We start from the raw sequence: 14179 nt of genomic DNA, 5'->3' as shown, positions 1-14179 counted from the left end.
TTATATCAGCTTAGTCACGTATATAACTCAGGTGAAAAGGAGAAATATTTCTGAAACGGATATATACAGCAGATGATTTATTGGAATTTTTCTAGGAAAATTATTGGAAAATGAATTATTCGCGCATGATTTATCTGACTTTTAAAATGCGAAACAAGATTATATCCTGCGGGAATTATTAATATCTCATAGCTGAAATTTCGTATAAATTTTCATATAGAATAATCGCCTCGGGCAATCATCGCGTATGGGAAATACATATTTCTTAGAATTTGACTGCGGGAGCGCAATATTAGGCAACTTCGCGGGCTCGCGAAAAATGGTTCCACCATTCTGTCCATTTCTATATCTATGATTTATGTATCGGAAACATAGGTTGTCGGCCATTGCGTCGAAATATCATCTCGAGAGCGCGGCAGTGAACTGTATACATACTGGAACGAGCGATCTCTTTGTTTAGCTGTCGCCACTTTTTCGCCGAGAGAGAGGCGCGTTTGGATGATGCCATCTCTTTCTAGCATTACCTGATTGGTCCATGGCATGTCACGTGATATCATCTAAACTGAGACTGATATCACGCGCATACCATGGACCAATCAGGTAATACTAGAAAGAGATGCCATCATCCAAACGCACCTCTTTCTCGGCGAAAAAGTGACGACATCCGAACAAAGGGATCGCTCATACAGTTCACTGGAGTACGGTGGTGCGTTATATCAATTGCGTTCAGGATCATATATCGATTTACTTCGAGGATTAGAGAATATCTTCAGAGAAGATATTTTCTCTCAGTAATTTTCCATCATCCAAATTTTCGCGCAAATTGCAGTGGAAAGAGTCGTTATCGTGAGTAAGTTTAATTAATTACTTAACGGTTAATGTGTCTCATTATTGGAATGTTGTAGACACTGAATGATATATTTTGCTTCAATTTTATTGAGATATACTTTTTTAATGGTTGTTCTCTTTTATTTTATCTTATATTTATTATAGCTTATATTTTATTCTATTTTTTATTGTGTAATTATTAACTCATGGGGAAGCAATATACGAGAATTCAGTTATCAATGTGTAAATTATATTATATACAGCTTTCAAACAGAGCCAAAATCGTATGATGCATCAGAGGATGAGCAGCATAATTTAAGTGCTGTAAATCATATTTTGCCTTAATATAAGCTATATTGAAAGCATTAAATTTTGAAAATTTTGTTAAAATAGAGGTTCCAAATAATATATATATATATATTTGGCTTAAACTTATTACTTTAACTTATTATATTTTAAAATGAAATAATATCCACACAGTATCTAAGTATTACAAATTGTATTTGCCTCAAAACTGCATTAATAAGAGTGTCAAATATTTCAGAAATCTCGGTAAAATAAATAGGTTTCATCAATCAATAGTAATGAAATGTGGTATAATTGAATATTAATATTGCCATCGGTTCTTTTATAGGAAATAAATTTGCTGAGTGGTTAAAAATGATTCAGAGTTATTCTGGTACTGATTATACTACACAAGTATGTGTGTCATCGCGGTACGTTCAATGGTTACATCGCAGACGACACGTTCCTGGAACGTCGCGTAGGTGGCTAACATAAGCCGCGTAAAACCACTTGCTTCAACATGCTTTCCCGGTCACAAGAGTCTCCGGGAGAGCCTACCCCAACTACTCTACCACTAAGCTGATAACAGGGTCTGGTGTCGCCTTGCCTCTCTTTCCTGTTCTCGTTATTCTCGTTTCGAATGCGTAGAATCGCTAGAGAAAATCACGAATACGCACGCGAAAATATTCCGTTTGAGGGATCGCGAAGATTATTCTATGATATTGATGTTATTGAGATCACATTACTGTCGATCACATCTCGGAAAAGATTTGAATGAATATATGACGCGATCTGGCAAGCAGAAAGAAATCTAATGATTTTACCGAGTGTTCTAGAATTACTGGAGATACTTAATTGTATAATTTTTTATTGAAATTTTCATCATTGGATGAAAATGTTGAAGGTATCATTATTTAATATTTAATGCTTCCAACTTTTCAAAATATAAAACATAAATGTATATTTTTATAATTAAGCTCTAAATTTTAGATATCTATTAAATTTGTTCAAAAAATTTAATTAATTAAAAATTTATTAAAAAATGTTAATCCAAGGTAAAAGTGGTTTCCAATCCACATAATAATTACGGATAAAAAAGTTATCGCAAAACAAGATGATATCTTAAAAAGAAAATTTGTATCGTTTCACACACACACACACACACACACTCATTTTATAAACGCATTAGCCGATCACATACATAAAAATCTGACGGTATGATTTGAAATTTAACGACACATTTTTTTTTTTTTTAATTGCGCATCATTTTCATTGTGTTTCATGTTTTTGTCGCGCTTTTCTCGAAATCTTTGAGCATTTTGTCGATCCGTTTCGTGCAATCAGCAGAATATTTGTGATCAATGTCGTACACCTTAAAGATAAAGAGACGCAACTGAATATTTACGCAAATTTCTGGAGGGAGATATAAATTGTTTAGGAAAAGCGCTTATACCTTTTTAGTGAAATCAGTTTTTAATCTTTTGTCTTGGAATATCATCTTTTCGCCTGTTCTCAAGTTATCGAAAACTTTTACTCGCAACGGTCCGAATTTCTTCTGAAACTTTTGCACATCTTCTGCGCACTCCTCCTCCAACTTTTGTATATCGGCGTGAATCTTTCTTTCGTCTGCTCCCAACTGGTCCACTTTCTTGTTAAATTTTTTTATGTCATTATACGCATTCCTATAATCCTTCCGCATTTTCGTTTGTATTTCTTCGAATAGCTAAACATTATACGATCAAAAATTAAATTTGCGATATATTTAGCACTTCTTATTTTACAAATATGTATAATTTAAAAAAACCTAAAATTTATTAATTTTTTAATCCTAAAAATTTTAATTTTTACTGACGTATAAAGATTCTGTAAAAAATAAAATTTATTACTTTTTCGGTTCCAGTTTTGACTTCATTTTTGAGTACATCCGGTGCTTTCGCGAACTTCTTGAATGATTCGTCAACTCGTGTTTGATTAGTTTTAATCCACGTATTGATTTTCGCGTCGATCTTATCGTCATCATAGTCCATTAAGAACGTATCTTCGTTCGTAACATTATCTTGTACTCGTGCCAACACTTCGGAACTCCAGTGTAAAACACGATTTTTTTCCTCCAGGAGACCTTGCCATGTTTCAGGCATTCTACCCATAGTTTGACCCATTTTGTCAAGTCTTGTCAAGCTTCTCTTTCAGAGAAAATAAAAATACAAATTAATAATCGCGAGTTAAAGCGTAATAATTTGATTTGAAGGATTGAAAATTTCTTACGATTTTATAATCATATTAAATCTCTAACCTGATTTTTTTGAAAATTTTGTGTGTTCTTTACCGGGTTTATTAAATTTCCTGTTGAGATCTCCTCTGTCGAAATAACGTTTCGTATAAGAATAAATTTGAGGATCTTTATATCGCCAAACTGAAAATTTTGTGAGCCATAAATGTTTATTATTACAATCTAATCGGAAAAATTATTTGATATTTGCTTCGTTATGTCAAACACTGCGCTCATTTGTTCGTCATATTTACATAATGAAATTTAACGCAGCGATATAATTAAACTGTCTAGCAACTGTATATAGCAACAATATATCTGAATATACAGTTTTTAAATATTCCGTCAAACTTCTAATTAATGTCACGATAGTGACATATAAAATATAGGAGTATTTATATATCTTTATAATTATAAAGGGATAATTTTGTCTCTCTTGCATACATATTATATTATTTTGCAACTTATAAGTTTTAAATAATTCCTAAACTTTTTCCCATGTTTTTATCTCTTTCTTCGTTATCATTAGTCTCTCATTAGAAACAAAAAGATAGTATTAATAAGAGAGAATCATGTTTTTCCTTGTTGATCCCATCAACTGCAGAATCGGGCAGGGAAAGCACGTGTCTCTCTCATCCCCTCTTACCCTATGCCGTCTTGTCTTCAATAGGAGCGCGCTATCTATATAAATCTATAGTCTATGGTCATTGTAGCTCCCTTCGTACGGTGGCGCCGCGCGACGACTGTTCTTGACGCTAACATCAGCGATATATTCGCGCCGCTATTGATAAATTTTTCCCGCATGTGGTAAATGCGTATTATAATGAAAGGCGATGAAATTACGTGGAAAACGAGCCGGTTGTCTTTCATAGCTGCCTGAATACGAATGTCGAGTTCGTTCGCGTGGCACGAGACGGGGGGGATGAGGGGGAGAGCGCGAGAAGGAGGCGCGCGGGAGCGAGGTCAGAGCGTTGAGCGTGCGCCATTTTGCTCTTGCGTGTCGCGGGGACTCGGTGGAAAAAGAAAGTAGGACGGATGTCCGCCTGTCGCGGAAAGCCCGCGGGATTGAATCGCACTCGCGCGTCGGCGGTGTCAATTCAAAGCGACGTAATCTCCGCTCAGCGCGGGCCAATAATCGGCTTATTGATTTTGATTCGCGCCCGCCTATGTATGTACGCATAAACGCTCGTAGAGATGCCGCGGTGAGCGAAGAGAGAGAGAGAGAGAGAGAGGGAGAGAGAGAAACCGCGCGCAAGCAAATACTGACTCTGCGAAAATTAACCCCACCGCGTCGAAGACTCTCGGCTTCCGAGAGAATTTTCGTTCATGTAACAAAGGTAATGAAAAAGTGTTTATTATGAGTCAAGACTTTCGAATTACGAGATGATAAAGTTTACAATGTCTTTATTTTGTGTTTTTGTCTTATTTTCCTTCGACGCATAATTTATTACATGGGCTCTCTCCTTTAAAAACGACTTATTGTCATCCCGTATAATCGAAATTCTCTATTTTCGTTTTTATCTTATTGTTAGTACGTTATTCACGTCAAAAGACATTAATTTTGATGTCGGTTTGGAGATAATACATTCTTATCACTAGGTCAGTTTTGCAATACAGTTTTATTTATGTACAATCTCCAACCAAAATAATTTCCGTTATTCTATCAATACACTTTTTCATTCGATTAAACTAGGAAACATTTTCTACTGAAAATCTATTTCTATTAAAAGAACATATATCCATATAGAGGTTCGTCGTTGTAAAATACTTGTAAAATTAGCGCATTCCAAGACTTATCCAATCATCTACGTACTTTAAGATATTTTTAACAGAATATTAAAATTCAGAAATATCTATTAAAACGAACACACATAAACATTTTGTCGAAATATATTTTTGGGTCAGCGATAAACGCGCGATTGTCTAAATAAGCGAATAGTTTTGGTACGCGGCTCGCGATGCGCTCTTTTATAGACTTCGTAAATTATCTCGCAGAAATATTCTTCTTCGGAAACGTTCGTAAAACAGTTTCTCTAACTTTTAATACGGTTACATGGCCGAGGGATTTCGCACCACAACGTCAGTACAGTTAAGAGTTAATCCTCGCAACGTTCGGCTCCCAGGGGACCGTCGCGGGCCGGTAGGGCCGTAAACCAAGGGGGGGGGGGTTGAAGGAGGAGGTGGTGAGAGGAGAGAAAGGGCATCTTTATGCCCGATGATAATGGGAATTTGCTTTTCATGGAATTATAAAATAATCCCCTCGCACGCGTATCTGCGTATTAAAATTGTCGCGCAAAGCGAAAGTTTCGTCGCGGTAACTAGTTGACGCTTTTAACGATCCCGGCAACGTTTATTCGCACATGCTCACGTAAAAGCCCGTATGTACGAGGTGAACCCCATTCTCCCCTCCCCCTTTCCATTCCTCGTCTCCCCATTGCACCGCCATGGGTCGCACACGTATATGTATGTATATGTGTACAAGTATAACGCGGCGCGCGCTCGGCTTTATGGTACCGTTCGAGCGACAAATTGAACTAAAAATAACCGCTTTGCGCGCCGATGTCACCTGACTACTCGTGCGTGCGCGAAGGTGGCCTCGCGCGCCGAGTACGGAATATACACTTCACCTGGCTGCTCCTTTGAGGCCGGGGCGCCGGGAAATCGCCTTGCGAATTATGTATCCAACATGCATGTGCGCGGCTTTTTACAGAGCCTGTGACCTACCTAGCTTTCTCGCCCACGTTAAATATCGCTCGCTGTAGGACGTATGGATCATCTATGGAGCTCGCTCTGTCGCTCTGGCGATATGAGAGCCTGCATTATGCCGATATTATGCGAAATGAATACGGATATTAATGCAGGGGAGACCGCATTTTAATAAATTTTAATAAATTTTCATTATTATTATATGTATAATATATTTTTATATTATTAATATACAATATTAAGATTTCTCCGTAAAAGAGACGCGATTTTGATATCTATTACTAAACACTGATGTGTATTAGTGGCAATTTTATTCTTCGCGAGGCATCGCAATGAAACATTGATGCGTTTCCATTAATCATGTCGCTAGTGAATCTTGACACGTTGACAGAATATCGTGCGCGCGCCGTTATTACCTACAAATATATGTGATCTTTCTTTGTATGTACGAGCGAATGTGTATGCGCAGCCTCGAAACTGTTCGATATTTTTACGGACGAATACAAGCCACACAAGCATATTCCACACAGGCGAACCTGTCTCATCCATCCGGCTATGGGTTCGACAGTGAATACACGGACAACTTGGTTGAGGGCGATCGGATCCTTCCGCGCGATAGATCAAAACCGGGATCTCGCCGAATCGACACATCTAAGTACGGACCAGCTGACACAAAAAGGGAGCATCGCTTCCGGTTTTATCAGTCAGAAAGAATTAACATGCATGTGTGTACCAGCCCGCGTATCAAAGGGACTGACTGTAATATCGTCATATATGCATATAACTCACATGCATAGAGAGTAGTTACCGTGTTATTGTTTTGGGAATATCCCAGAGGCGTTGAATGTGCCATTATTTGTTACTTTATCTAGTATATTTATATTAAATCCCTACATTTTGTGATTTGCCGTCAATTTATTATGCAATATTATGCGGTTTTTTCTGTTATCAATTTCGCAATAGTTTTTGTTGTCAATTCTTCTGCAAATAAATGCGAATTTTACATTTATCTATAAATGTGAAAAATGATTGCAAATATATGAAATATGTAAATTTATGAAATATGCAAATGAAACGTGATAATCATACGATACGGTTTCTGCAGATCGAGTAATGCGATTATCTTACATGCAGATCAATTAATATATAATTATATAATTCTTCTAAAATTCTATCCTGCGATTTATACTTTGTGTACTTTTTTCAAGCATTTTACTTATCAGTTAAATGAAGCATTCACATTATATTAAGAAAGTTATTTTTCGGAAACACAGAATATGCCCAAATGTTTATGACAATAATTCATATAATGGCCTTATCCAAAATTAAGGAATAAACAAAATTTCATTCCATTAGCAAAAGATTTAGATACTGTAAAAATCTACAATATTTGTCGGTTCTGACAAAATTTGTCTTTTTCTCGTTTATACTAATAATAAAGTATTATAATGAAATCTTTTTTTTTTAATAATAATCTATACACTGATTTCGCAATTATTTCTGATAGTGTATCATTTTATCAGCACTTTACTTAATTAAAACGATACTCGAGTGATCTTTCAATACGATGAAGAAGCTACTCCGGATTGTCTTTGAATCTAGTTTCTCTAATTGAGTCGGTCACCGCACGCGGATGACCCGAGCGAAATTACACAAATTGTATAGCGACAGGGCAAACACTTTTAACTTTTAAACTTGGCGTACCGGTATGTCTTGATTCAATTACCCGTCGAAATCCCTTGTCGTCGGGTATTAAAGCCAGGTCTAATCCCGGGGTTATGGGGGACACGTGAGACAAGGACGATCCTCGGCGCTAAGCTTCGCTCTCTTTGGGGTAACGGTAATCGATGAAAAAAGCTAAAACGGTAACAATGGCGGCGCTATTCATCGCGCTGCACTTGGTAGCAGGTAAAGGTCGGAGCGATGTTGCGTTTAGGATTTTTTTATAGGCGGAGAAGAGGGAAAACGAAAGAGGAGATAAAAATATTTTCCAAGAAACATTACTCCGAGATTTTTACTTGTATGAAGACGTTGTAAGATAAAAAAGAATTATCACACAGCATATCGTCTTTCAATATCTTATTATTATTTATAAAAGAATTAATTTATAAAATTGAGCAAACTTATCTTTTCGACTCATTTTAAAAGCAAAGTTTTTTTCTTTGACTAATTGCATATAAGAAAAATTCTTTCAACATATTAAGTATGTACAGGATGCACGAGAAGAAAGTAAAATACAGATCCGTCGTGTTTTAGAATCGTTTGAGAATCTCGGAAGCTAAGGAATGGGGAAATCTGAATGGACGGGGATGGATTCTGGGCACGCAAGACAAATATTTTCAGAGACATCATTTTGAAATCATAATATCAACCATAATATAAACTATACCACTTCGATTCGTTTTCTACAATAGAAACGTCTACTTCTCGACAACACTTTTGTCTCTTTTCTTCCGCGTCTTTAGATTTGCTTACTATGCAAATATATTTCTTAAAATTTTATTTTATCCACGTCGGATCTTCTCAAATAAAAAGAAAATTGCCACCGAATTCTTTCTCTTTTCCTCTTTCTACTTTCTAACTGCGATAGAAAAAAAAGATAAATAAATAGAGGACAATAGGAAGCGCGGGCAATCGTGGTTATTTTCGCTCGGTCGACCCGATACGTAGAAGCCATTGTTCGCGCGATCCTAGTTTGGCAGTGATCCTCGGTGTCAGCCAGTCTAATAAAAGCCAGATCGAGCTTGCAAACGAGTATCGGGCCCGATCGTGATTCATTCCCGCTGCTGTAGCAGCTCCGGCATGGAAAAACCATCGTCACTGTCTGTGTATGTATGTGTGTGTACGTGTACGCTCTATCCCTCTTTCGGGTGAGGTAAAACTTTTTTTTTTTTTCTAGTATGGTAGTTCAAGGATTGCAAGGGAATAACCGACTCGCGGATAAATGCAGAAGACAATAGTTATCAATAGCACTCGCGGCTACTTGCGCTTCCCATAGGGAAGCTCTCCGTAGACGTTCATCCGATGGCGAGCTGCCAAGCAGACACAATCCATACTATAAATACTGCTGCACATCACTGCTATCCTATCCTGGCGCACCGGTTACGTTCCGTTTCGCATGGCCATTCTCCTTTTGCGACTTTTTGCTCGCAAAGTCGTTCCGCACTTTTTTAACATGGTCAAAACGTGGTCCCGACGACTTCAACACATTGTGTAAACGCTCGACTCATCCTAGACACCATCGTTTTATGTCGAATAAAAAAAATTTCGCGTGTCAAAACTGGTTGCGGCTCATCCAGTTGGGATTCTAACAGACTAGATTTTAACGAAAATAAATTGTAACATATGTAAAAATTTTATTAGGAAAATATATAATACAATAGATTCATTCAACATGTATTTAAATAATAAATTAATTTTGTGTTAAGGTAGATTTGGAGAGAGATTTATTTTATATAAATTTTTATTTATTGTTAGAAAGACAGAGAGAAAGAGAGGAAGAGAAAACTCGTCAATCTTAAATAGTAGTATTAAAATCAACTTTTACAGGGCAATTGAAGAATTATTGTAGTTATTATAAGAAACTGTACTAATGGAAAACAATGTATCTTCGACGAGGCAATTTGTGTGTAAAACGGTCGAAGGATTCGTCGTGTGTTTCCGCGAACAAAAAAATATCACAATATACGACAACGTGTTAATGTAATCGACATAAAAGCTACAAGCTTTTGCGCGAGAGGCGGACATACAAAATTTCTGTTGTGTCACGCCACAGGACTCTCATGGCTAATGGCAGCAGCCGTTTATTCGACTCGCGTCCAGACTGAAAATGGTCGATATCGGTTTTTCGATATATGATGCGAGAGGTGAATCTGTACCTATACTCTATCCAAAAAGAGGTTATATTGAGATTAAATAATTACAACTGTCAAATGATCGGGGGGGACCTGTCACTCGTTGCTAGCATTGACAAGCTGAATGAGCGATACGGCGATGTGGTGGGGGCTTTCTAAGATGGAGACTTGCGCGAAACGGACGAATTTTCGTCCGGACCGAAGTCATTCTTTTTTTGGATAGAGTATAGGAGATTTTACATCGTGGAGCGAGAGAATCGATCGTTTTAATATGACGTAAACTAAGAACATTAGCGGCATGCCGAAAAAGAAAGTGTAGCAGCGGTGGAAGAGGCAAGGGGGGGAGGGTAGAAGGGGAAATGAGACGAGCAGAGCCAAAGAGTGAAACAAGAGGCAAAAAAAAAATAAATAAATAAAAAGAAGGGGAAAAGGGAAGCAGCGCGGTGGAGAGTAACGTTTATTGGACGTTATTAAATATAATGCCGCGAGGCGTGTCTTCCTTCGAGCGAGTTTTCCGATAACTTTGTAATTTGCTAAAAGGATCCTCGTTACGGGACTTTTAAGACGGTCCGCGGGAGGAAGCGGACCGTCTGCCATCAGTCCAGTATACGCACCTCGTTTTCTAACGAGGTTATTAAACTATGTAAACAATGAGTGTGCATGTGTGTAATATATGTGTGTATGTCGTATAACATTATTCCACGGAACAGTGTAGCGATCATATTTTTTATGATGCGCGTATATGGCAACAAACATTTATTTAGCACGTGGATTATATTTAATTATCTTACTTCTTTCGAGTTTAGTGAGAGAATACAATGTTGAATTTTATTTCAGGAAAGATGTTGAGGACTGACCGCTTGCTCATGACGAACTACCGGAGGAACTGTCTATTTTTCAGAAACTATCTTTCGCCATCCAAGTTTAAGCGCTACCAGATGACGGCCATATAATCAGGTAAATCCCGTTCGTTGGAGAAAAGATGGGAATGACACTCCTATTTAATAATGAGCCAAAAATTTTTTCCTTATAATTCTTATAATAGAACCATTTATACGTATTTATCAACTGAAAATCTTTTAGTAATAAGATTTTATACTATCATATTTGTCTATATAAACCAGGGTGATTGATAAAATATCAATTCTGCTGTATTAATATCGCGTAAACTATCTCCTTCATCGAAGTTTTCAAGTTTAACGTAAGATACACACGGGCAGTGAATCCGCCTGATACTCTCTCTCCGACTAAGAGCCATGGCATGTCATCCTAATGGCAGTGTCGACGAGTGAAATTTACTTGAAAATCGCGTTAGAACCACGAAGTTTCGACTGTGCGTCTAGTATTTCCGGCGGAGATTATCACGAAAGGAACTCCTGCAACGTCGAGCTCTTAAATTGAATTAAGATTACGATGGCGTTTCGTGCGTGCGCGTCTTATCCCTTTCGCGAAGTGGCGATGCACAAACTTCCTCGGAAATTCACAGAGATGCGCGTAGCAACGTGCGCTTCGCATATTCAACGTCAAGTCCACTTTAATCAATCTTCGATACCGGATATATCGTGTATTTATACATTAAATTTTTGTTAAATAGATTTTTTAAATAGAATTTTATTAAATTGATTATTTCACGAGTCTCGTTTCGTTAACGAGAGTTTATTGCAATGATTTTCCAACGATTTTGAATGATTTCCGCGTTCTTCATGTAAATAATCGTAAGCAGATGTGGAAGAAGGATAGCTTGAATACAAGTTGTGTACGTAAGTGATAATTATTCGTCGAAGCGCGTTTTACCGAGGATATGACGATGTAGGGGTTGCGGATAATGGGATGCGTTATAGAACTTCGTGATCCACCCTGGCTGCATCTAGCGGATCGGTTATCACTTTGGAGACTTACCCAAGGATCCGTGCAAATTGAGCGCCGGTATCCGTCCCGTCTTAAGGTGGTACTTCGTGTATCGGCCTCTTTGAGATTCTGGAATTTGCGCTCTGCGGGGTGTGAGAGCAAGCGGATAAGTGGATATACCCTGACTTAATCGATTATCCATCCTGCCGTGCGACGAACGCATCCTCCCGGGATATTTGCGACACGCTGATATGTTTACCCATACACACAACGTCGCGTTTTAGATTTAAATTTAGTTTTTCCACAACCACATCTCTCCGACATGCTAATACGCAGCCTCGATTAAGAACGCTGTCGGCGATTTAAATATTTCTCTTGCAATTTCCATTTTTCTCTCTTTTACATTTTTAATCCATTGAGTTTCCTATTGCAAACTATGCACGATGCGGAATTACGGTGTAACGTTAATAAGCTTTTAATTATTTTGTGTCATGTCGAGATATTAAGTAGTGCGATTTTTTTCGCTTCTAATCTCTTTACCTATGAGCTTACGAACAAGATGTATTCCGTTAAATCTTAATTAACATTCTTACAATTTTGAACTGTATAACTGGATTTTTAATTGTATTCTAATTACAGCTTTTTCTGCTTCTATTAAGTTAAGAGAAGTTATGCTAATTTGTGTGTGTATGTGTGTAGGATTAAAACTACTGTAATTTTTTTTTCGTCTAAATTCCTTCTTCTAATTCTTCGCGTCTTCGAGTTTTGATCGCTGTCGGGTTTAATCGTGTACATAGAATTAAGAATCATGTTAACGGGAGGGGGAGATAATCCGTCTCTCGTAGTTAATTCACGGAGATTCGACGATGTAAGACTTGGGAACGCATAGCAAAGCCGAAACAATTTATATCTACCATAAGAGGATATAGGTAAGTTTCTCACACCCTGGTTTATCACTCCCGCAGCCTTTTTTCGCGGTGACTTTAGCAAGGACTTGACTTCAAAGAACTCTTGAATAAAACGCTTCGCCATAACTTGAAGCATCGCGACATGAAAGAACTGGGAAATTCGCTCATGTAGAATTTTTATCGGCGTCTAAAGGTTCGGTATTGTTTTAACCTTATGCTTTATTGCGCGGAGCAGAAAAATATAAATATTATTTTTTATGTCGAGTATTGGTTTAATTATTTATAATTTTTCTTTTTACCTAAAATTCTTTAATCGATTTCAAGTTGTTTTCTGTTTGACTGAAAAATGAACCTGCACTTAAGTCTTATAAACGATGAAAATAGATAATAGAATTTTATGCTCTTTGAATGCTACTTAAACGCTAATTGCTATTTTTTAAAATTTCATTTAGAACATTTTTTCCCTTAATTAATATTTTATTTTTCAAATGTAGTATGATGATATTTGCTATTTAAATAAGAGAATTAAAATTGAATCTAATCGATTAGTTCGCGCACGTTAAAGTTTCTTTCAATTGGAAAATAATTTTTGAAGAATGATGTATTTTTATCGTCTATGCGACGACATGGGTATTTATTGGCAGTATCGTCTAATTTGTTACTCGAGTAAGCAGCTGAATGCGAGCGAAGGCTGCGCTAGTATTTGTGTCTGCATTGTGTTATTATCCTCCTGCGACACTCCTGTATAGATATACTAAGCATCGACGAAAATCCGACATTGTTCTCGTGTTATCGGAGGTAACACAAATAGGCTAACTTCCAGAGTCATGAACTAATATAAGTGAGAAATAGCACGATATACAAAGGATACTTTTGGAATGCGAATTTACGCTCGGGAAAATTGAAAATCAAATTGGAATATCTAAAATGATCGCATCTGTGGTCAGTCGAATTTGTATCTGTTTAGCTAGATGCACTATTTCTAGTAATAAGTACAAATGTATAAGAATTTCACGTTTGATCGGAAACGCGGATCAGAAAATAGAAACGTGTTGTGGCTGGCCAATGTTTTTTTTTTTAGAATTTCTTCCTTCGATAAGGAGATCGTGAGTGGCGAGAGATTTCCATGGGGAATATCTTGGATTAAAGATTACAATGCAGTTATCTTTCTTTAATCTACTTTGTTCCCAACCGTTGTCCATCGCTACTTTCTACGACGAGTCTCTAGCTCTTTATTACCATGATATCTCGTGGGAGCCATTCGTGCTTATTACAAGAGAAACACAGCGTGCGTTCCGTCGTTTTATCAAATTTTTTTGACTACGAATCGTTAAATCGTTAAATCTTCCTTGTAAAATTAATGATAAACGCTTGATATGTTTGTAAGAGAGAACAAGAATCTCTCATGCGAACACAAAATTGTTTCTAACTTGATCCAAGATGTTCCAGATCTAGCGAATCATTCTTCACTTATAAATTTT

At 37.1% G+C, this 14179-nt stretch overlaps 2 protein-coding genes across 2 annotated transcripts in view; one reads left to right on the top strand and one right to left on the bottom strand.

The window, feature by feature from the left end:
• Positions 1-2369: 2369 nt before the first annotated feature.
• LOC115244595 lies at positions 2370-4755 on the bottom strand. The gene is made up of 3 exons (XM_029822373.1): positions 3000-4755; positions 2567-2836; positions 2370-2485 (listed from the first exon to the last, which is right to left on the bottom strand). Exons 1-3 carry the CDS (start codon positions 3270-3272, stop codon positions 2393-2395), a joined length of 636 nt encoding a protein of 211 aa, XP_029678233.1. The 5' UTR covers positions 3273-4755; the 3' UTR covers positions 2370-2392.
• Positions 4756-10789: 6034 nt separating this feature from the next.
• Positions 10790-14179, top strand: part of LOC115244591 (poly(rC)-binding protein 3) — a 105363-nt gene continuing 101973 nt past the window's right edge. The window contains exon 1 of the mRNA XM_029822367.1: positions 10790-10899. The gene's annotated coding sequence lies outside the window, so the exon portion shown is untranslated. The remainder of the gene's footprint in view (positions 10900-14179) is intronic.

Source organism: Formica exsecta, unplaced genomic scaffold (genome assembly GCF_003651465.1).
Source record: "Formica exsecta isolate Colony F162 unplaced genomic scaffold, ASM365146v1 scaffold826, whole genome shotgun sequence".
Classification (NCBI taxonomy): Eukaryota; Metazoa; Arthropoda; class Insecta; order Hymenoptera; family Formicidae; genus Formica; species Formica exsecta.
The sequence above is the reverse complement of the archived record's forward strand: the minus strand, read 5'-3'. Positions and strand labels throughout refer to the sequence as shown.

Coding starts and splice junctions, on each gene's coding strand:
- LOC115244595 (XM_029822373.1), bottom strand. CDS start 3,272: ATGGGTCAAACTATGGGTAGAATGCCTGAAACATGGCAAGGTCTCCTG. Junction 2,837..2,999: donor TCAAAACTGGAACCGAAAAA/GTAATAAATTTT, acceptor TATAATGTTTAG/CTATTCGAAGAAATACAAAC. Junction 2,486..2,566: donor AAACTGATTTCACTAAAAAG/GTATAAGCGCTT, acceptor TTTATCTTTAAG/GTGTACGACATTGATCACAA.